Genomic DNA, 21,969 nt, shown 5'->3' on the forward strand with positions numbered 1-21,969 from the left:
AATGTTTATATAGCATAAAAAAATGCGGATTTGTTCCCTGACTTTACGAATAAAATAATTAATTTTAATATAATAAAGAAAAATAAAAATAAACTTTGATTTAATTTTATTTTTTAAATAATTTGATAATGCTAATTAAAAGGATTGTAAAAAGATACTGGAAAAAACAACTTTTTTTTAAATTTTGATACTTAAACTTTGTTTAAAAAAAATAAAACTTATAACTAAATATAGAAATATAGAAACTAAATTATATATTTTATAAAACTTTAAATATTAAAGTATAATTACCTTTATTAAAAAAATATTTTTTTATTAAGAGTATTATAAAAAAAAATCATTTTAGCAATAAAATAAAATCATATGATTTTTTTTTATTACAAATTAAATTACATGATTTTTTTTAAAAACATACCAAACTAATTATACTTACAAATAACAGACATTTCCGTAACCAAGTCACAATATTAAAACAACAATAATTCATAGGGTGCGCAGTATTCAGATCAAATTAAAAAATCGATTAAATTGAATCGATTTAAAAATTTGATTCGATTTTTTATACATTTCGATTCGGTTTGGTTTTTAATTTCAGAAATTTTGATTATTTCGGTTCGGTTCGATTTTAATTAGAAAAAAATCAAAAAAATTGAATCGAACCGATTAGTGATAATAATATATTTTTTCAATAATATAAAGAAATTAAATCATATTAAAATTAAAATATTTTAATTAAATTTTAAAATATTAAAAATAAAGTGTAAAAAATAAAAAAATTATTAAAAATTAAAACCGATCAAACCGAACAGAATCGAATTAAATCAGACCGATTCAGTTTGATTTGGTTTCTAATCAAAATCGATTCGATTCGATTTTTATAAACACTAAAATTTTAATTTTTAATTTATTTGATTCGATTCGATTTTAAACCAAACCAACAGAATGATATGCCTACCGAAGAGGAACATAACACTCTAAATTTATCGATTAAACTGATCGGTATTATTAATTTTTTAAAATTAAAATTAAATTGAATAAAAAAAATATTAAATTTTTTAAATTAATTAGATTATTTTGATTTGAAGGGATCCATCCAGTATGATAGATATGTGCCTCTTATTTACAATGAAAAAGTTACCAATCATGGATGGCATTAAGCATCATCCACAAAGGTGACTCTAATATAGAGAGAGAGAGAGCTAGAAAAAAAGAAGGAAAATTGGAAGAATGAATGGCTGAATGATATCCATCATTGAATCCCATGTGCCTCCTCTCTTCAATCCCCATATCTCCCTCTCCTCCATCAATTTCTACATTACCTCTCCTCCTCAGTTATAATTCATAATCCACTTTCTAGGGTTTTGAGAATTTGCATCACCAAACCAAAAGCTGATCACATTCAGATTATGCACATATACCCATATATATGTCTATGTAAATACTTTGGAGAGAGAGAATCTTATTCACTTTTCTTTTCATCAGAGAATATAAAGACTCAAACTTTCCCTCTGATTCTGATCCATTGCCTTCTCTTTTGACTTGAAAACTCTCCTCCCAAGATTTCTAGAGAGGGAAACTTGGTTTTATCTTAGATAGAGAAAATGGGTATCGTTTAATATTTTTTTGTCGTTATATGTGGAAGATAATTTGACAGGGAGATTCATTGAGAAAAAGAGAGAGATGTTGGCAATGGAGAAAGATTTTGATTCCAAGCTAAGGATTCAGAGCAGCAATAACTCTTCGTCTTCTGCTTCCTCTTCCCCTACTTCCTCCAATAATAACAACAATGTGAATGTTCCGAGATCTAAGAGCTTTTCATTCAGGGCTCCTCAGGAGAATTTCAGTATTCAGGATTTTGAGCTAGGCAAGATCTACGGTGTTGGTTCTTATTCAAAGGTTTGAATTTTCCCCCCTCAAAATTTTTTATTCAGTTTTATTTTCCCTGGTTCGTTTCTATTGCTTTCTGTTATGTGGTGTTGTTAGCTCTTCTTGTTTTTATTGTAGATTGTTGGGTTGTATTTGTTTGGTGATATTTGTGATTACTTGTTGTTTCCTTGATTCATAAACCTATATCAGCAGTATAATTTGCTTATTGCCACCTGATGAATATAGTTTCTTTCTGTTTTTCTTCTCTTTTTTTTTTTCCAAATGGGTATTAGCGTTTCATATTAAAAAAAAAAGATTATTATGATAAAAGAGCTTTCTGCAATGAATTCATTGGGTGACCATTGGCTTGAATTTTTATATCTTGAACTTACATATAAATATAAATTTGATGTGTTGGTTCGGGCTTCGTTTTAAGGATGGTTTGCTGAATTGGAGCAAAATAGTTATTATTATTATTGGTTCTGAAAAAACAAGATGAGCAAATGGAATTTTGAGTCTAATCTTTGATGCTGATTCTGCATTTATTAAAATAAAACAAAATTTGTCTTATATAAGGGTCTTTTGGATGCTTATATTTGCAGAATCTATCCATCTACCTATCTATATTCTCATCTTTCCTCTGCAACCAATGGAACATTACAGAAGTGTGGGAGTTCTTAAGCTAGTATGGGAAAAAGAAAAACTTTTGAGAGTAATGCATTATATGGCTTCTTAATGATCTAGTATGTGGATTATAGCATGACTAAGAGTGTTAGGACCTTCTAATTGGAAAAGTTAGTTGATTTTATTATCTTGTAATGACTATTGGCTAATTACAGCAGGAGGACTGCAAAGTACTGATCAGGAAAGAATCCGTCTTTTTTACCTTTGCTTGGGAAATAATCCTAAATTATAAATCTCAGTGTAATAAGAGAAATTATACACCATGTTCAGCTGTGTTATTTCTTGCTATAAGATGATGCACATTCAAATTGCTTTTGTTTCGGTCTGGATGTGTTGGATGCTCAGAAATAACAGAAACATGATGGAGGAAAATGGTTTTGAGCATGTGACTTCATTAGCTTCGTTCACACTTACGTGTACTCTTTCTCTACATATTTGAGGAGCAAATAGTTCTTTGATTTCTCTCTTCAACTTCTTTTTTAACAAGTATATATATAGTGAATTTGTGGATTAAATGTTAAATTTTACACTTTATTATGCTAGAAGTCCTCTTTTTTCTTTCTTTCTTTTTTTTTTCTTTTTATTGTTTTCAAGAGTAGAGGTTTGCTTGCTCAAATTTGCAGCACTTGCAATTGCATGCCTGTAACTGTTGGCCTGTCAGTAATGACTTACTCTGAGTATCATATTAATGGATCTGTCAGGTAGTGAGGGCAAAGAAGAAGGATACTGGAGTGGTATACGCCTTGAAGATCATGGACAAGAAATTCATTACCAAAGAAAATAAAACAGCTTATGTGAAGTTGGAACGCATTGTTCTTGATCAATTGGATCATCCAGGAATTGTGCGGCTATTTTTTACTTTTCAAGATTCTTTTTCACTATGTAGGTATCCTTGGTAAACATTTTTTCCATCTTTCCATGTGCTTGATTTGGTTCAGTCATTTCTCTTAGCACCAACACTGAGTTTTATTGGTTTATTTCTTCTGGGTTATTATGTGAAGTTTATCTCTTATATTATATCTTGCAGACATGGCACTTGAATCCTGTGAAGGTGGAGAACTTTTTGACCAAATAACCAGAGTAAGATAATAAGATATTCTTGGCAACTTTTTATTTCATTGTGAGAAGAAGTTTCTATCTTTTCATGACAGTTGGCTGCGTCAAAGTGAAAAGCAATTTATGTGTAAGGGAACTGGCAAAATCACGTAAAAGACACTGTCAAGAACTACATACTATTCTGAAATATAAAATTCCTAAACCAGTTGTTAATATGAGGAGAGTAAACTTTTTCCTCTTCCTCAAATGCTATCCTGATGTGTTCCTCCCAACCAGCTATTAGTAATATTTTCATGAAGCACGGAACCTGCAAACTTATATTGTGAAGCATGTTATCTGAATAGGTGCATAAGATGATAGATTTTACCATAATGATGCAGTATGAAGCTTAAAGAAACACACTCAGACAAGTGTTTGAGAGGATAAACTCTGTTGGATTATTGATTGAAAAACTAAAACTCGAATACAAGGAAAATGGGGTATTTTATAGAGTTTAAAATTAAACTCCAAAGCTAACTAAGAAAACATATCTGCTATCTGCTGATTTTAAATAAAATTAAAATGCATAAGGAATTCTAAATAAAATATGGAAAACAAAAATAGATCCTAATTGAGGTAGGAAACTTAAATAACTAATCCTAAGTGAATGGGAAAGCAAGTTTCTGTACTAAATAAATAGATTGGGACACTTTGAACTGCTGAAACCACACTTAAAAGTGTTTGGACTGAAAAACACACATTCACGAGCTGCCACAGAGGGAAACAAGCCCTAGACATGTTTTTAGTTCCTGGAACACCTCTGGGGCACATTATTCACTGTCTCATTTGTTGCATCTGCTGGAACACCCTGGCATGTTCTGGTCTGCAGGAACACACCAGTGGCTTCTTTTGTTTTTTTTTTTTTTTGGAATTTTGCTGTTTTCATCCTTTTGCTTCCTTTTATTCTTGTCTTGCTGCCTTTCTCATTTTTTTTGGTCCCAACAAGCACCAGGTCACATGCATTATTGAATTTTTTGCTAACTTTTCATTATGCTTATTGAAATTTAGAAATGATGAAGAAAAAATAAGGATTTATGTAGTTCAGCTATTGTGAGAGTATGTACCTGCAAGCAAAACCTCAAAAGAGTTACATTTTATTCACTTATGTGTTTGCACAATACATAAGAGTTCATATTTATAATGAAAGATATGAGATGTACATGACATCCTTAAAATCGCTCATTAATACAAGCATTGAAAGCCAATGATTTTGCCAATCAATCATATGATTTTCTCGTGATCATATTTCCATGGATTAAGGAAAAATGTAATCTCTAGATGAGATTTTTGTTTTTCTTAAGCTGATACCATATAGGAGAACAGGAATTTGGGAGATAAATAAAGAGGAATGGCGATAGAAGAGAAAAATAGCTTTGAAACTCAAACCATACGCAAAAATGAAAGGAAGAATATGGGTGAAAAGGGAAGAATAAGAGAAAATGATAGCAAGGATAAGGGAATAAAAAGAAAAGGATTTATATGGTTCAGCTATTGAGAGCCTACATCACACAAAACCTTAAAGAGTGAGATTTTATTTACTTATGTGTTAGCATAATATATGAGAATCTGTATTTGTTATGGAAGATACAAGATATATATAGCATCCTATTCATCACTCATTAATAGAATCATTGATCACTGATTCACTCTAATAATTCTAGTAGCCAATCACATGATTTTCTCATAATCATATCCCACAAATTAAGGGAAAATATCGTCAACCAACTGATATCTAGTTTATAGATGAGGCTTGTTATCAGCGGTATGGCTTTTACAACATCTCAAGTTGCATTTGAAACTTATTTCTCATCAATAGATGTGTAACATTTGCAAGCTGAATATTTATAACTTTGAAATCTGCATTTATGTTTCCATTATGTGGTGTATGTTGATTCTTTTTTATTGCATTTTAGCAATTATGTGGATAATTTGGATGCATGCAGAAAGGCCGTTTAACAGAGGATGAAGCTCGCTTTTATGCTGCAGAAGTTGTGGATGCTCTTGAATACATACATAGCATGGGATTAATACATCGAGATATCAAGGTAACGTATGGTCATACATAGACTGTTGAGTTGGTGTCTGAAAAATGCTAAAAGTTTTGTAAATTGCAGCCAGAGAACTTACTGCTGACAGGGGATGGACATATTAAAGTTGCTGATTTTGGGAGTGTGAAGCCAATGCAGGACAGTCGCATCACTGTTCTTCCTAATGCAGCCTCAGGTAATGCTAGAATTTTATCAGCCATGAGCTGTTTGAATGCTTGAAACTTGGATTAAGTATGTACTTGATGCTTTGCCCAGATGATAAGGCTTGCACATTTGTGGGTACTGCTGCGTATGTCCCTCCTGAAGTCCTCAACTCATCTCCTGCAACATTTGGGTAATGGACTTCCATTAAATGAGTCATTGCTAATTATGCTAACATATGATTCTAGCTGGAATAATTTTTTGGGAGCAGTGGGCTTTTGGTGTGTTTGTGGTGCTTATATTAGCTTCTGAATTAGCTTTGCACTTAATCATGCCTTGCTTATGTAGAATAACCTTTTGCCTTTTTGACAAAATTCAAACAGAAATGACCTCTGGGCACTTGGCTGCACCTTGTACCAGATGCTTTCAGGAACTTCTCCTTTCAAAGATGCAAGTGAATGGCTTATATTTCAAAGAATTATAGCCCGTGATATAAGATTTCCTAACTACTTTTCAGAAGAAGCTAGAGACATTATTGATCGGTTATTGGTAAGCTACAACATTCTCATATTAGAATTTGTTTCGAGCATGAAACTTTTTTTTTCTACATTATTCCACTCTTTCAATTATTTTTTTTATTGTTTGTTAACTTGTGTTCTTCTACATCTACTCATAAAATGAATGCATATTCCATCTAGTAACGAGCTACGTTCTTTATGATGAAACTTGTTGAAAAATGAGTACAAAAAAAGAATACAATTTACTCAATGACATGTTGGGTATGATCTAAAGGACAGGGGACCAAATGCAGATATGGGTTGTGATTGGGGTAAAAAAGCATGTGATCATGAACTATGTTTTCTGTTGATGCTATGTACAATTATCTTCTTTCATGGGTTAGCATGCAGAGCATTGGTGTTAATGTTAAATTAGGCGCGTAACTGGTTGAGAAGGGGCTAGGATTTTTCATGGTGCCAGTCTTGTTATATGGTAGACATTAATTAACACTACCCATGTTACATTCAACGTTCCACTGAAGTTACAAATTATGCATCTCTTCCTTTGCTCTTTCTTATTTTACTTTTTTTTTTTTACCAAAATATTGATAATAAATGATTGAGACGGTCTTTATGGATTATGAAGTTTGTAATATCAGTCTTTGTTGCCATGTAATAATATTGCAGGATATAGATCCCAGCAGAAGACCAGGCGCCGGATCTGATGGTTATTCTGCACTCAAAATGCATCCTTTCTTTAAGGGAGTTAACTGGAAGAATATTAGAGAAGAAACTCCTCCGAAAATCGCATTGGAGCAACAAATGGTATAACTATGACTGTTTTAAATTATCTCTAGTTTTCCTTTGCATTTTTCCTTCTGTTATGATGCTGAGATATTATAGTCTCTGGCTTATTCTTTTTCCAGGCACAGTCTGGTGACGGTGAGCATGATAATGATTCTTCATGGAACCCTACACATATCGGGGATGGTTCAATAAAACAGAATGATGGAAATGTTGGAGCTTCATCTACTGAAGCATCTGGTTCTGTAACTAGAATTGCCTCTATTGACTCCTTCGATTCTAAATGGTATTGGCTTGACACCCTTTCAATTGGTCCATTATTTGCTTTATTCCGTTGTTTTTGTTCTCATTTCAACAAGACTCTGATTCTTTGCATGGAAAATCTTTTGGCTGTAGAACGGATGAGATGCATTAGTTTGTAATCTAGTTGTTCCCTTCCAAAAGTCTTAGTGGCCAAAACAAGATTTTTTCGTTTGTATTAGTAAACCTGTGATGGGATTCCATTGTAAATTATTGGGAAACTTACTACTCCCTCAGTCCCATAATTTTTTTCCACTTTACTTTTTTTAGGAAGACAATTTTTTTTATTAACTTTCTAATAATACCCATCTTAAAGACATTAAATTTTATTAACTATTAGGAGAGATTTTGAGAGATTTTTTGGAAATAAAATTAAATTAAATAGGGGTATAATAGTCTATTTATATGTTATTATAGTATAAAAAGAAAAAGTGGACAATAATTTTAGGACAACCAAAAAAGAAAATATAGAATAAAAATTATAAGACGGAGGGAGTATTTAGTCTCTATGATATAGAAAAACTCATTAGTTAGTCCTTTCATTTTGAAAAATATATTAAATCGTTCTTGAGGTTTTAAAAAGTTACTAGTTAGTCTCTCTATTAATTTTAGCCGTTAAATATTCTAGAAAAGTTCAAAATATTCTAGAAAAGTTCAAAATATTCTCAATAAAGAAGAACTTATTAGTAGACATTTTAAACAAATTTAGAAACCAACTAATGAGTTTTCTCATACCATAGGACAAAATAGCAGAATAACTAATTAGTAGATTTTTGAAAATATTAAGGATATTTAATGTATTTTTTAAAATTAAATTATTTTAGGTGACAGAAAAAAGTCAGTATTAATGAATATTGTTTCCAGAGTCTTAAATTGGTGGCATTTGCACATCTTTTGGGCTACATTCAGTATCTAATGTATTGTTCATGAATGTTATCAGGCAACAATTTTTGGAACCAGGGGAATCTGTTATTATGATCTCAATGGTGAAAAAATTGCAGAAATTGACAAGCAAGAAAGTGCAGCTCATTCTCACTAACAAGCCAAAATTGATTTATGTGGATCCTTCAAAGTTATTGGTAAAAGGAAATATAATTTGGTCTGACAATTCTAATGACCTGAATGTGCAGGTTATAAGTCCTTCAAATTTCAAGATCTGTACGGTGCGTATTGATTCTCCCCATCATTTCCCACAATCATTTCTTGTTTCTCTTGCAAATTATTGCAATATCAATCTCAGGATCCAATGCCATGCTTATGAAACTCTTGGCCTGGGAATAATTTTAAACATGAATAAACTACAGCCACGCTTTGCTTGTTTTATTTTCTTTGAGTATAGCTTGCTTCGCATTTTCATGTTTGTGATTCATAGCTGTGTACTGGTTCAGCCAAAGAAGGTAATGACATTTGAGGATGCAAAACAAAGGGCATCGCAGTGGAAAAAGGCGATCGAGAGTCTTCAAAACCGGTGAAAATCTGTGTGGTTTTGGCAAGACATTCTTCAATGTTGTGATATTGTAGAACAATTGGGGATTCTTACAAGAATTTGACATCCCTGAGAATTATTTATTTTCTGAAAGAGATTAAAGATGTTCATCCCACTTCAATCAGCATCTTCAAGGTGCAAATATATTGCTTCAAGCTCTCCTGCCTGTTTTCTTAGAACTGAGTTGGTGATGAGAGTCTTGCTGCCCATTTATGCTTTGTAAGAAATTAATGTACCATGTTTCTCCCAATTTAGGGTTTCTAGGGGGCTAGGGTTCAGAACTTTTTTACTGTATTTAACATTACAACACATCAATGAAAATTTTCTTTCCAAGAAATCTATGCTTCTGATCACAATCTCACCTTATTATTTTTCTTACCAGTTGATATATATTTGCTTGGAATATATCTGAATTTGGCCTCAAACTTTTACCATTCTGTAACACAGTCCTTGAACTCTAAATTTGTGCAATCAAATTGTTCAATTAAAATTTTGGTAGTTAGAGACTTCAATTAAATTAAAATGTTTTTTAGAAGTCCATTTGATGACCTTTTATTATTTATTTTCTAAAATTTATTTTAAATTCAAATAAATCAAGCTCGTGTTTCGTTAATTTCCAATTTAAACAAGCTCACATCTAAGCAAAAAGAGTTTGAATTCGTGCTTTTTGATTTATAAATCAAGCTTGAACTCTTTGATGTCGAGCTCGTTAACAATCTAAGCTTGAAGAGCTCAACAAATTGTTGGGTGTTGCTTCTTCCTCTTCTATGATGGCATGCTTGTGAATGGATTCAATTAATATATTAGGTTTATAATGGATCTTAGGTGGTTGTTTTTTTTTTTTTTTTTATATATAAAAAATGTAGGCAATTAGTTATTGTTCCTTTTTTATAATATTTCGTACATATGTTTGAAGCTCTCAAATACTATATGTAAATGCTTGTGTTGTTGCTACTATACATATTCTGGTTAATGCATTTGCTTGGTGGGTTGTGTAATTGAATTTCCTTTTGTAGAACTTAAAAGAATTGAATTGAATTATTTCAATTCGATTTAATTTAATTTTATATTCTATTCGGTTTGATTCCATTTTAAATTTTTAATAATTTTAGTGGATTATTTCGATTTTAAACCCAATTTACAAATTTCTCTCCTTTTACTCTTGGGATCACACTAAAGCTTGGAGCAGCAGTCCTTTCCCCAATTCTTGTCATCCTAAATTTAGTATATATTTATCTATAAGGAGTTTATTGTTAAGTATTTCATTCAATCAAGCTGAAAAATAAAGGTCTATTACATAAAAAAAAATAACTTTTTTTACTATTTTGTAATTGAATCTAAAATTTTAAAAGTTTGTCAAATAATCTAAATTGCAAGTTTATTGCAATTGTATTCAAGTCTAGAACTTTAATTTAAAAAAAAAAAAATCTTGTTAACAGGACAATATCACATGATTTATTTTATTATTACTCATATGATAGGTAGATAAAAGCTATTAATATAAAAATTTAAAATTTTTTATTATTTTACAATTTAATCAATATATTTAAAATTGATATAATTCAATAAAAATTTGTCTTTCTTTTTGTTTTTTTCCATACTGGCATGGTCCAGTTTAAAAGACCACAAATTCAACTTTATCATATTTGCTGCTAGTTCCAACAGAAATTGCGACAAGTTTCATATATGTTGGTTTTTTTTTTTTTTTTTTTTTTTTTTTAACTTTTTAAATATCTTATCAGTGCTTATTACAATAAAATTTACTATATTCATTATAAAAACTATTTCAATATCATTAGAAATAGAAATTGTAGTTTCACTGTCTACAATTACCATTGACCTTATGGTATTGCACAATAGTGTAAGACAAGAGCTTTTTTTCATTTCATGCAGAGTTGAAGAAAATTTTATAAAATAACGTGGGATCCGAAAATATTTTCGGATCCCCGTGGTCAGACCAGCGTGTTCGACACCCACGGTGTCGAACTCAGCAAAGTTCGACACCATGGGTGTCGAACTCAGGAAGTTCGACACCAAGCGTGTTGAACTCCGCTTGTTCGACACCCACGGTGTCGAACAAGAGAATTTGGCTGCCACGGGAGCAGCTTCTGCTCCCGTGGCAGCCTGTGTGGCGTGTTCGGCACCCAAGGTGCCGAACACGCACAGAAATTTAAGCTTCGTCAGGGAATCCCTGACGAAGCTTGACTAAGGACAGGGTTCGGCACTATCAGTGCCGAACCCTGTCCTTAGTCACGCGCCTTGCATGCATGCAGGTCCGTGAAGCGGTCCTCTTAAATTTGAATTAAAGCCTCCCACTGCGAACTTGTTGCTGGCCATGCATGCACGTCAAGAAATATTTGTTCGGCAGCATAATTTAAAAAAAAAAAATTTAAAAATTATAAAAATTAATAAAAAGTTAAAATAAATTAAATTAAATTAAATGTATTGATATTAATATATAAATTAATTTAAATTTATATATTTTAAATTTAAATTATATATAAAAAATTAATTTATTACAAAAATATTAATTATATATATATTTTTTATAAAAATTAAAAAAAATTATTATATAAAATAAAATTTAATATATTTAAAATAAATATAAATATAAAATTAAAAATAATAAAATGTAATTTTTATTTAAAAATAGTATATTATAATTTTTTAAAATATTTAGTAAATAAATTTTTATAATTTTAAATTTTGTTTAAAAGCCATGTGTAATGCATGCACATGGCAGTGCTAATGTGAATGCAGTGAATGTGCATTCACATTAGTACAGTAACCTACATCATGTAGGTTACTGTACTAACGTGAATTTATTCAGTCCGTGCTCTTGTTCGGCAGTGGTAGTGTCGAACTAGAACTGCTCCCTCGCCCATAAATACTTCCATGATTCACTCTATAACTCACAACAAATCACTCCATTGTATCTCAAAAAATTTCTTTCTCTAAATTATTTCTTCCCCTCAACAAATTTCACAAAATTTTTATTTCTACTGTTATCGATTCAATTACAAAAGAAGAAACACAGGTAAGTTTGAAATAAACTTAAAAAAAGTAAATTTTAATTTATTCTAAGTATGCTCTGTGGTTGCAACTCAGGTTGATCTTCCACATCAGAAATTTATGTTATAATTTTTAATTTTAATTTTCATGAGTACCTTAATTTTATTTAATTTTATTTTATCCTTTAAGTAATTTATTATTATTTTTTTCAGATAAATGGCAATTCCTGCATATGCAAATATTCATTGGGATGGTAATATTATAAATAATTGCAATGGTTATGATTATGAAGGAGGTTTTTCAAAGATTATCCCAATGGGTAAACGGATAAGTTTTAATCAATTGGTTGGTAAAATAGCTCGTGCAATTGGATTATCCGATAATAATGAATTTATTGAGACTATTAGTTTTAGGAAGCCTACAATTGTGGATGGATCCTTACAATTTGAGTGTATGGAGATATGGGGTGAAGATGATTTATCAAATATGTTTAATTACTTGTACCAAATTGGTGGCATACCGGGTATAGAAATATATGTTAAGATACTTCGTAGTGTTGATACTACAAATAAGGATGATGATATTGGTCCATCTGGAACTGCTGTTGAATCAAATGATGAACCATGTGAAGAGCAAAATATTGTTGATGATTACGCTTTATCTGATAGTTTTGCAGGGCCGTCAATTAATATTTCTGATACAGTGGAGAATGAGAACGAGTACGAGGATGAGGACGAGGATGAGGAGGACGATGATTCATGGATGTCTACTGAGGATGATGAGGATGATAATGGTCAGGAGGATATTGGGAGTGAGTCTCGATATTACAACACACAATTTTCTAATCCCATTGTGCCTGTTGTTCATCCTCCCCCATACGCAGAAATAGACTTTGATTTGCTGAGGGTGGATCCTTATGATAAGCCAGAAGGTCGTTACTTTTGGGATCCATCTAAAGAGTTTTCAGTTGGGATGATATTTTCATCGAGAGACGCAGTGGCGGCGGCTGCAAAAGAATATCATCTAAGACATCATCATCAATTTTGTTATCATGACACAAGATCTAAGACGTATTCTATACAGTGTAAAGACAAAGACAGTGGATGTGCATGGAGGCTTCGAGCATCCAAGAAAGAAGGAGATGATGTATGGAAAATCACGAGATACAGTGGACCGCACACATGTACAAATCCTCAGTTGACAAAAAACCACAGCCAATTGGATGAGAATTTCATTTGTTCGTTCATATTTGCATTAGTTGAACAACAGCCGGATATAAAAATTGCTGCACTACAAGCTGAAGTGCGGGATAAATATGGGTATGAGCCTTCTTATCAGAAAACATGGAAAGCTAAGCAGAAGGCAATCGCAAGGCTTTATGGGGGTTGGGATGAATCATACAATCGTTTGCGTAGATTCATGACTGCTCTTCATCATTTCAATCCAGAAATAGTATACATGATTGAAGATAATCCACATTGGATTAATGAACGATTAAATCCGATGTGTCGTGTATTTGATCGTATGTTTTGGGCTTTTAAGCAATCGATCGAGGGATTTAAACATTGCCGACCTGTTATCTCAATAGATGGCACATTCTTGTACGGAAAATACACCGGGTGTATACTGTGTGCAACCGCACTTGATGGAAATAATCAACTATTTCCATTAGCTTTTGCCATTGTTGATAAGGAGGACGGTGACAATTGGTCATGGTTTCTAGATTGCTTAAGGATATTTGTGACCACTCGAGAAGATTTGTGTGTAATTTCAGATCGCCATGCTGGAATTCTTAAGTCAATGCAGAAAGATTGGTGGCAACCTCCAGCTGGTCATTATCGTTACTGCATCAGACATGTCCTGAGCAATTATAATAAGACATTCAAAAATGCAGCAATAAAGGAAGCGTTGCGCAGGGCAGGTATGTTTTAATACTAAGTTTACTTATTATTTTAAATTTAATGTCACTTGTGACTCATGCTATTTTTTTTTAATTACTTGTGATTTGCATCAGCAAATGAAAATCAGAAAAGAAAGTTTTATGAGGCAATGACCAACATTCGGGAGGTGCACCCAGAATCATACGATTGGGCGATTAAGATAAATTTAGATAAATGGACGAGATCCCACGATGGTGGACAGAGGTATGGCGTTATGACAACGAACATGGCAGAATCACTCAATGGCATGATGAAAGGATTTCGGGCTTTGCCAATAACGGCAATGGTTGAAAAAATATTTTTCCAGTGTGTCCATTACTTTGATACGCGGAGGACCACATTTTTGGATCAACAAAGCAAAGGCTATGTTTTCAGTCAGTATTGTAGTGAAGCACTGCGTGCTAACACGATCAAAGCAAATGCACATAGAGTGAGACGATTCAATACTCAGACAATGGTTTGCGAAATCATTACCGCAAACGGAAGGCAAAAGCAAGTGGTCAAACTCATGGAGCAAACATGTAGTTGTGGCAAATTTCAGGAGATAAGAATACCTTGTTCTCATGCTATTGCTGCATGCATGTCGCATTCAATTGACTACGAACAATTTGTATCTGACTATTACAGATTGGAGCGTACACTTCAATGTTACGCGTACTCGTTCCATCCTCTTGGTCATCATGCCTATTGGCCTGCAGCAGATGGACTTCCTCTCGTGCCTGACATTTCGAGAACAAGGAAGAAGGGACGCCCAAAGTCCTCTAGAATACGTAATGAGATGGACTGGAGGTCAAACAAAATCAAAGAAACGTCCAGAGTGCATTGTTCAATATGTGGCAGGGTGGGGCACAATAAAAAAACTTGTATGAGTGGGCAATCAAGTAGATAAATATTGTATTTATTATATTTAAAAAATAATTTATTTCCTATTATTTAATTTTAATTTTAAAATATTACCAAATTTTAGATATATAATTTTTTTATATACTGTCAAAGTATAAAGTATATACAAAAAAAAAACTTTTTAGTTCATTAATTTTTATAAGTATTTCAAACGTTAAAAAATTAACAAATTATATGTTCTAAAATACCATTTTATATCAAACAAACAAAATCTAAATAAATTAAATTTACACTTGCTCAGCCATGAGAATTTATTAAAATAAAATGGGGAAAAGGAAAAACTATCTCTTATAATGACAAATAATTACAAATAATTACACAATAATTACAAATACACACAATAATGACAAATAATTACAAATAATTACACAATAATTACAAACTTCAAATAATCCATTTTATCCTTCGTAGTAATTTCAAACTTCAAATAATCACCATTTTATCCTATAGAGAAATAACAAATAAACGAGTCAACATATTGAAATGTAATTCATTACCAATCATACCAATCATACCAAATAATCAACTAGGAAATATTGAATTCAGCAACTCACAATTTTAGACACCAACCAAATTGCATGTGGAATGATGTACATCAGTAGCTTCCTCAAGTGCCCGCCACTGTTTAATTTACACCTGCATTGATCAAAATTATAGTTAATCGTAGACATAATTAAAATAATTTAATGAAAACAATTTATACATACAATTTCGACTTGCACTCAGTGATGATCACCAGTCCCACATCCTGGATGTCTCCGCTCATGTGGACCCCGTAATCTGCCTCGCCATGGTCCCGGTGCTAGGAATTGCTGATTATCCAAATCAGCCTGTGTCGGCGCAATTACATCTGGATTTTGCACCACTGAATCTGAAGGATCAGGCTGACCAAACACACCAAAACCAGCCTGGCCATATCCTAATCCAGGATTGTATCCTGCAAAAATATTCTGCCTAGACGTAGAAGCATCATGTGCAGACTCTGAGGCAAATGCAGGAAACATAGATCCAATAGGCGTACATGGTACACCAGACGCAGCGGGAGTAACCGAAGGCACTGTACTCGGTCCAGGCGTCCATCCCATGAACTGACTCTGAGTAGGATAATACATGGAAGGTACCTGAGAAGAACTGGGTGGAACGTGCGAGGAACCTGGAGCATATCCGTATTCCTCTTGAGACTGGTGATACTGTATCGGGGGAGGTACTGGATGCACGTCGCTATCACGTTCTGATGCTGGAGCATGCTCCCGTTGACGGCCCCTAGCATGACCACGTGCTCTGGATGAGCGCTGAGGAATGGGTGGGTCATCTGGATCAGACGTGATGTGAGGTCGAGCCGGTGCTGGCTGTGGAGCTGGGAATTGTGTTTGCCGCCTCTCCTCCATCATACATAATGAAACTGATTGAAGGAGGTCGCAAATGGACGTCATGCTCCCCGTAGTCGGATTTGTCGCAATAGCCTGCATACGCTCTACACCATCCTCCTGTAGTATAAGTAATCAATTATGTTGCATATAATATCAAGTTATTATTGAAAATGACTTAAAACAACATAAATTTTTTACCCCCGATCCCATAGCCGCTCCTTTAACCGAGATCCAGCGTCTGGACACCCTACGATACCACTCCATGTACTCCGAATGAAAATGGAGTGGTTCCGTTGCTGGCGGGGCAGTTACTATTCGTCTTTCTCGGGTGTTCCAGCGCGCAATCCAATGGGAGTGCACCTCAGCCCAATCTGTGTCGCTCTTACGCAAATCGACATCATGGAGTGCAGCAGACTGTTGAGGTTCAGCAGGAATGTGCTGCTGCATACCAAACTGTCGCATGACCCGATCAGGCTGATGCCACTCTATAATGTGGAAGCAGACCAGTGGCACTACAGCTCTCCAAATTTTTCGTCCTTGTCGGCAGTATTCGGGTAACGACTCAATAAGGGCATCGGTGTATGGCTCCCATATTACCTGAAATGAACATTAAAATGTTATAAATAAACATAAAGATAGCTTGCAAAAAAATTACATATTCATTTTTCTGAATTACCTGCTCAGGTAATAACCGATCAAGCTGGTAACGCAGCTCCACGAGTACATGGGTGACAACCTCTGTTATCTGCCTCGCATTACTCCACCTGCACAACATATAATATTAGCGGATATTCCTTTACATATTTAATAAAAATTATAACAATGATATAATAACACATACCTGCTGCCTAGTGGAGCATCGTGATGTGGTACTCGTACAGACAGTGTAGGCGATACAGCTGTGATACGGTCCCATGCCCATATCTGCAATATGAATAATGGACCGGCCATCTGCATAACTTCTGGATTAGTCGCCTTACATAACTGTCTGTACAGCCAAGCCAGACATGCAGCTCCCCAGCTATAATTGCCGGCTTCCTCCAGGTCGGCTAGCAGAGGTAAAAACATCAGGTTAACACGCGAAGCAGATGTATCACTGAAAAGAGATCCAATGACCCTCATTAAGTATGCGCGTGCGAACCTCTGCACAACTACCTCGTCGTAGTCATCTGGAAGCTGACCGAACTCCTCAGCTAGCCATACCATCTTCAGATAACAACCCCTTATGGCACTATTAGGTGGAACGACACCTAATAGTGCCTCACACAATGATGGCCAATGGTGGCGTGATCGCCCAGTAACAGCTGCACCATTGACCGGCAACCCGGTTATTAGCCCTACATCCTGAAGGGTAATGGTCATTTCCCCTTCGGGAAACATAAACGTATGAGTCTCTGGTCGCCACCGCTCAACCAATGCACTAATTAGATGCCAGTCTAGTGCAAAAAAACCTAACCGTATAACCCCATAAAATCCAGTTCGTCGCAGGTAAGGTCTTATTTGATCTGGAATGTCTTCCAGATGTAGAATTGTTCCCGTCCTTCTACAAGCAATTGCCCCAACATCCATACTTTGTTGCCATATAGCGTCAGACCGATGATCGGCTTGGGCATATAGCAATGATGGATCGTTGGGACCCGGTAAAATGTAATTACGACGGTCACGGCGATTGCGTCTTTCCTCCATATCTAATTATGTAAAATAATAAACAATATTCAAACACCAATTATTCACTAAATAACAATATTTAATCTAACACTACAATAATCTACATATATTTAAAAAACTATATAAAAAAATTAAAAAAAAATTACTACTATTTCGAAGGTATTCTATCCAAAATCACAACAAATACTATATCCAATACTCACAATAAATATTCTATTACAAAAACACAGCAACTAATATGTTCAAACCACATATTAATAATATATTGGTGTAATTATTTCACAACATTTTTTACTATTTATTTGAACTATTTTAATTTAATTTTTGCAATACAATTACATTTTATTACTTAATTTAAGTAATTTATATTAAAACAATTAATTATTAAATTATTATAATTTAATATTAACATTTCAAAAATTAAATAAATATATATTCTATTGAAAATAACAACAACTAAAATATCCAAAATCACACCACATATTCTATCCATAAATCACTACAAATATTTAATCCACAAAACACAACAAATATTCAATCTAAAAATCACAACAAATATTCTATCCAAAAACAACAACAAATCTAACACTACATTATATTTAAAAAAATTAAATAACATATTGGTGTAATTATTTCACAACATTATTTAATATTTTTTTAACTATTTTAATTAAATATTTTGAATACAATTAAATTATATAAACTAATTTACTGAAATTTTATTTAAAAAATTAATTATTCTATTAATACAATTTGATATTAACATTTCAAAAATTAAATAAATAAATAAACAAATAATTTTTAAAAAATTAATAAAATTAAATACGGATTACATGTTTTTAAATTTTAAATTATTATATATTTTATAAATTAATAAATTATATTAAATTTTTATTTATTTTAATTTTGGAAATATTTTTTTATTTTAATTAATAAATTATATTAAATTATTATATTCAATTATTATATTTAATAAAAAAATTTTAATTTTAATTAATATTTGATATTAACTTTAAATTATATTAAATTATTATATTTTTTATAATTTATTAAATTTTATTCAATTCTTATTAATATTTATTTTAAATATACATTTTTTTAAACATTACAAAATATTTATAAATAATTAAATTTAAAATAAAAATAATTCTAATCATTTTATATATTATTATTATACAAAATAATATTTAACTAATTAAATAAATATTTCTACGGATTAAATATTACATTTTATTAAATATTTAACAAAATTTCAAAAAAATTCAACAAAAATTATAATAATAAATCAGTTTTTAAAATTTCAAAAAAAATCAACACAAATCAGTTTACATATTATCATAATAAATATAATAATAAAATTTTTAATAATAAATTTAAAAATTATTCAAATATTCATATTTTAATTATTATAATTTTTAAAATTAATAATTTTTTAATTCAAATTTTACAAGTTTCTCCACACATTCATTTACAAAAATAAAAGGCTATTAATAATTTTAATTTTATTTTATTTCAATTTTATTTAATATTTAACAGATAATATTAATTACTTTATTTATAAATATATTAATAATTTTTTAATTTAATTTCAAAATATAAAAAATTACATACAAAATTATAATAACAATTATAATAAAATTATTTAACCTAAATTACATACAAAATTATAATAACAATTATACAAAAATACAAAATTACATATCAAATTATTTAACCTAAAAAATATAAATAATTTTAAATTTAAGCAAAAATTTAAAGAAATACCTGTTGGTGGATATGGCTGCAGATCTTGGGAGAGAGTCAAAAAAATTTGTAAATAGCTTTGAAATTTTGGTGGAGAAGAAGAAGAGAAAATGAGAGAAAATGAGGGAAGATGACAGAAAATGAGAAGAAGAGGAGGCTGCTGCGGAAAATGGGAGAAGAACAGTGGGAGGCTTTAATTCAAATTTAAGATGACCGCTTCACGGACCTGCATGCATGCAGGGCGCGTGACTAAGGACAGGGTTCGGCACTTGTCCTTAGTCAAGCTTCGTCAGGGATTCCCTAACGAAGCTTAAATTTCTGTGCGTGTTCGGCACCTTGGGTGCCGAACACGCCACGCAGGCTGCCATGGGAGCAGAAGCTGCTCCCGTGGCAGCCAAATTCTCTTGTTCGACACCGTGGGTGTCGAACAAGCGGAGTTCGACACGCTTGGTGTCGAACTTCCTGAGTTCGACACCCATGGTGTCGAACTTTGCTGAGTTCGACACCGTGGGTGTCGAACTCGCGTGTTCGGCAGTATGACTGCCGAACACGCTGGTCTGACCACGGGGATCCGAAAATATTTTCGGATCCCACGTTATTTTATAAAATTTTCTTCAACTCTGCATGAAATGAAAAAAAGCTCGTAAGACAACGCTTAAAGACATAAGTATATACACTGCATTGAGAGTAGATATAATTAAAACCTAAAGAAATTAAGCGATCCAAAACCATAAAATAGAAAGAAACCCTATTATTACACCAAAGAGATAGGAAAGAAGTATCGAGAACCAATGATAAGATTAAAAATGAAGGGAGGGTCTTTGGATGAGTCACCTAAGAACGTGGGTTGTTAGCTTATTCGGGTAGTTTAGAGGTTTCGAAAAGGAGTATAAGGACAATTTTGAGTTAAGGGATACCTCACCTTTATCTGAAGAGATATTGGTTGAGACATTTCTACCCAAGTTCAAATTATCAAGCTTGGATAAGTATGATGGAACTACGAACCTTCGAAATCATTTGGTTGTCCTCAAGACTACTATACAACTACAAAATGTCAATGATTTTGTACTTTGCTGAGTATTTCCTTCTACATTAACTGGTTTAGCCTAAAAATGGTACCAAAATTTGAGTTCAGGTTCAATCTATAACTTTAATCAACTTGTTATTGCATTTAAACCTAAGTTTGTTACTAGCATCCCTTAAAAAAGCTTTCCTCAGACCTCTAAAAGATTTAGTAGGGTGAGAGCAAATCTTTGAGAAGTTATATTTCACAATGTAATGCTGAGGCTACAAAGGTTGAAGATATGAACCATAATATAACTTATGAAGCGCTTAAGAAGGGGACTAGAGATATCAAACTTATAGATTTTCTAATAAAAAATCCAGCGGGAATCTATCGATAGTTAATGGAGAAAGCACTAAATTATATACGTTTAGATTACGAAGTCCAAGCCTTGAAGAAAGATAAGAAGGTGAACCAAACAGAGACTCAGAAGCTAGATATACAGGGTCATGAGGGTGAAAGAAGAAATTATTCAGTGTTCTGAGGAAGGGATGACTAAGGTAAGTATTGTTAGTATATTTGCCCTAAACCATTATCTTTGACCTTTTTATACGTCATTTTAATTATTAATAAAAAGAGGTTTTATTATCATTATTATTTGTTTACATATTACATAATAATGATTAAAATCCCTGGTTACTTATTATTATTATAATAATAATAAAACATGACTAGTATGATTATTGATTGATAATCATGAGATGATTATGTATACATTTATATAATTCAATAATCATAGAAACTTGTTAAAGAACAAAGTATTCGATGGACCTATATTGAGATCACTACATGGATTATTGTCATAAGTGAATTTTAAAATAGTTATGTCTTAATCCTTTAACTTGAGATTGCCATAGTTTCCAACATAAGGACTGTTATATTTTGACATAACCAAACATTGTCTTTAATCGGATAATCATAAAGGTTATAATTGAGCATAATAGAAATTATGTATAGGATATTGAATAATCAAGATAGAATTTATCCCTCTCTTTGAGAGAGATATCTTTTGGGCTCCTCGATAAGTGAGACTGAGAAATGCATGGCTGTGCTCAAATGAATTGATAGTGTGATCAATATCATTTAGTTTTATCAGTCTACTTAGAGATCGAGAAATTATAAGTTTGAATATTATAAATTTGATATTGACCATAACTTATGTTCAAACTAGATATCGCGTGACAAATGGATTAATACATGTTCTATTTATTAGGTTTTATCAGACTATCGATCCTCATATTAATTGGGTAGTCATAATGTCTTGTTAGAGGTCGCTTATAATTTATAGGTCTTGTGGGACTGTGCCTATTGCTAATTAATGTGAGCCTATTGGGTCAATGTCGTTGATG

The 21,969-nt window shown here is 32.3% G+C and overlaps 4 protein-coding genes across 7 annotated transcripts; 2 read left to right on the forward strand and 2 right to left on the reverse strand.

Annotated features, from left to right (window-relative positions):
* Window positions 1-1,139: 1,139 nt before the first annotated feature.
* On the forward strand, window positions 1,140-9,258 carry LOC110624919 (3-phosphoinositide-dependent protein kinase 2). Of its 3 annotated transcripts, XM_021770380.2 has the most exons (11): window positions 1,141-1,896; window positions 3,252-3,432; window positions 3,578-3,630; window positions 5,589-5,690; window positions 5,760-5,868; window positions 5,949-6,027; window positions 6,218-6,383; window positions 7,019-7,156; window positions 7,258-7,421; window positions 8,376-8,598; window positions 8,824-9,258. In XM_021770380.2, exons 1-11 carry the CDS (start codon window positions 1,681-1,683, stop codon window positions 8,905-8,907), a joined length of 1,515 nt encoding a protein of 504 aa, XP_021626072.1. In that variant the 5' UTR covers window positions 1,141-1,680; the 3' UTR covers window positions 8,908-9,258. The 3 variants fall into 3 exon arrangements, with proteins under 3 accessions (XP_021626071.1, XP_021626072.1, XP_043817053.1); XM_021770379.1 differs by having other exon boundaries at window positions 1,140-1,896; window positions 8,376-9,258; XM_043961118.1 differs by lacking the exon at window positions 1,141-1,896 and having other exon boundaries at window positions 3,304-3,445; window positions 8,376-9,258.
* A 2,577-nt stretch (window positions 9,259-11,835) lies between these two features.
* LOC122724803 lies at window positions 11,836-14,762 on the forward strand. The gene is made up of 3 exons (XM_043960656.1): window positions 11,836-11,958; window positions 12,146-13,854; window positions 13,948-14,762. Exons 2-3 carry the CDS (start codon window positions 12,150-12,152, stop codon window positions 14,760-14,762), a joined length of 2,520 nt encoding a protein of 839 aa, XP_043816591.1. The 5' UTR covers window positions 11,836-11,958; window positions 12,146-12,149.
* Window positions 14,763-15,028: 266 nt separating this feature from the next.
* LOC110625300 lies at window positions 15,029-16,670 on the reverse strand. Of its 2 annotated transcripts, XR_002489567.2 has the most exons (4): window positions 16,345-16,670; window positions 15,484-16,263; window positions 15,331-15,412; window positions 15,029-15,220 (listed from the first exon to the last, which is right to left on the reverse strand). XR_002489567.2 is itself a non-coding variant. In XM_043961294.1 (3 exons), exons 1-2 carry the CDS (start codon window positions 16,606-16,608, stop codon window positions 15,499-15,501), a joined length of 1,029 nt encoding a protein of 342 aa, XP_043817229.1. In that variant the 5' UTR covers window positions 16,609-16,670; the 3' UTR covers window positions 15,330-15,412; window positions 15,484-15,498. The 2 variants fall into 2 exon arrangements, 1 of the variants encoding a protein (XP_043817229.1); XM_043961294.1 differs by lacking the exon at window positions 15,029-15,220 and having other exon boundaries at window positions 15,330-15,412.
* Window positions 16,671-16,739: 69 nt separating this feature from the next.
* Window positions 16,740-17,715, reverse strand: LOC122724804 (serine/threonine-protein phosphatase 7 long form homolog). Its single transcript, XM_043960657.1, has 3 exons — window positions 16,988-17,715; window positions 16,839-16,910; window positions 16,740-16,743 (listed from the first exon to the last, which is right to left on the reverse strand). Exons 1-3 carry the CDS (start codon window positions 17,713-17,715, stop codon window positions 16,740-16,742), a joined length of 804 nt encoding a protein of 267 aa, XP_043816592.1.
* Between the last annotated feature and the right edge of the window lie 4,254 nt (window positions 17,716-21,969).

The sequence above is a fragment of the Manihot esculenta genome, chromosome 10 (genome assembly GCF_001659605.2).
Source record: "Manihot esculenta cultivar AM560-2 chromosome 10, M.esculenta_v8, whole genome shotgun sequence".
Lineage (NCBI taxonomy): Eukaryota > Viridiplantae > Streptophyta > Magnoliopsida > Malpighiales > Euphorbiaceae > Manihot > Manihot esculenta.

Bases quoted from the DNA above. Each gene is read 5' to 3' on its own strand.
- LOC110624919 (XM_021770379.1), top strand. From the start codon at position 1,681: ATGTTGGCAATGGAGAAAGATTTTGATTCCAAGCTAAGGATTCAGAGC. The intron at 3,433-3,577 runs GTAGGTATCCTT...TATATCTTGCAG, and splicing joins TCAAGATTCTTTTTCACTAT to ACATGGCACTTGAATCCTGT. The intron at 3,631-5,588 runs GTAAGATAATAA...GGATGCATGCAG, and splicing joins TTTTTGACCAAATAACCAGA to AAAGGCCGTTTAACAGAGGA.
- LOC122724803 (XM_043960656.1), top strand. From the start codon at position 12,150: ATGGCAATTCCTGCATATGCAAATATTCATTGGGATGGTAATATTATA. The intron at 13,855-13,947 runs GTATGTTTTAAT...GATTTGCATCAG, and splicing joins GGAAGCGTTGCGCAGGGCAG to CAAATGAAAATCAGAAAAGA.
- LOC110625300 (XM_043961294.1), bottom strand. From the start codon at position 16,608: ATGCGACAGTTTGGTATGCAGCAGCACATTCCTGCTGAACCTCAACAG. The intron at 16,264-16,344 runs GTAAAAAATTTA...CTTATACTACAG, and splicing joins GAGCGGCTATGGGATCGGGG to GAGGATGGTGTAGAGCGTAT.
- LOC122724804 (XM_043960657.1), bottom strand. From the start codon at position 17,715: ATGGATGTTGGGGCAATTGCTTGTAGAAGGACGGGAACAATTCTACAT. The intron at 16,911-16,987 runs GTATGTGTTATT...TATGTTGTGCAG, and splicing joins GATGCTCCACTAGGCAGCAG to GTGGAGTAATGCGAGGCAGA.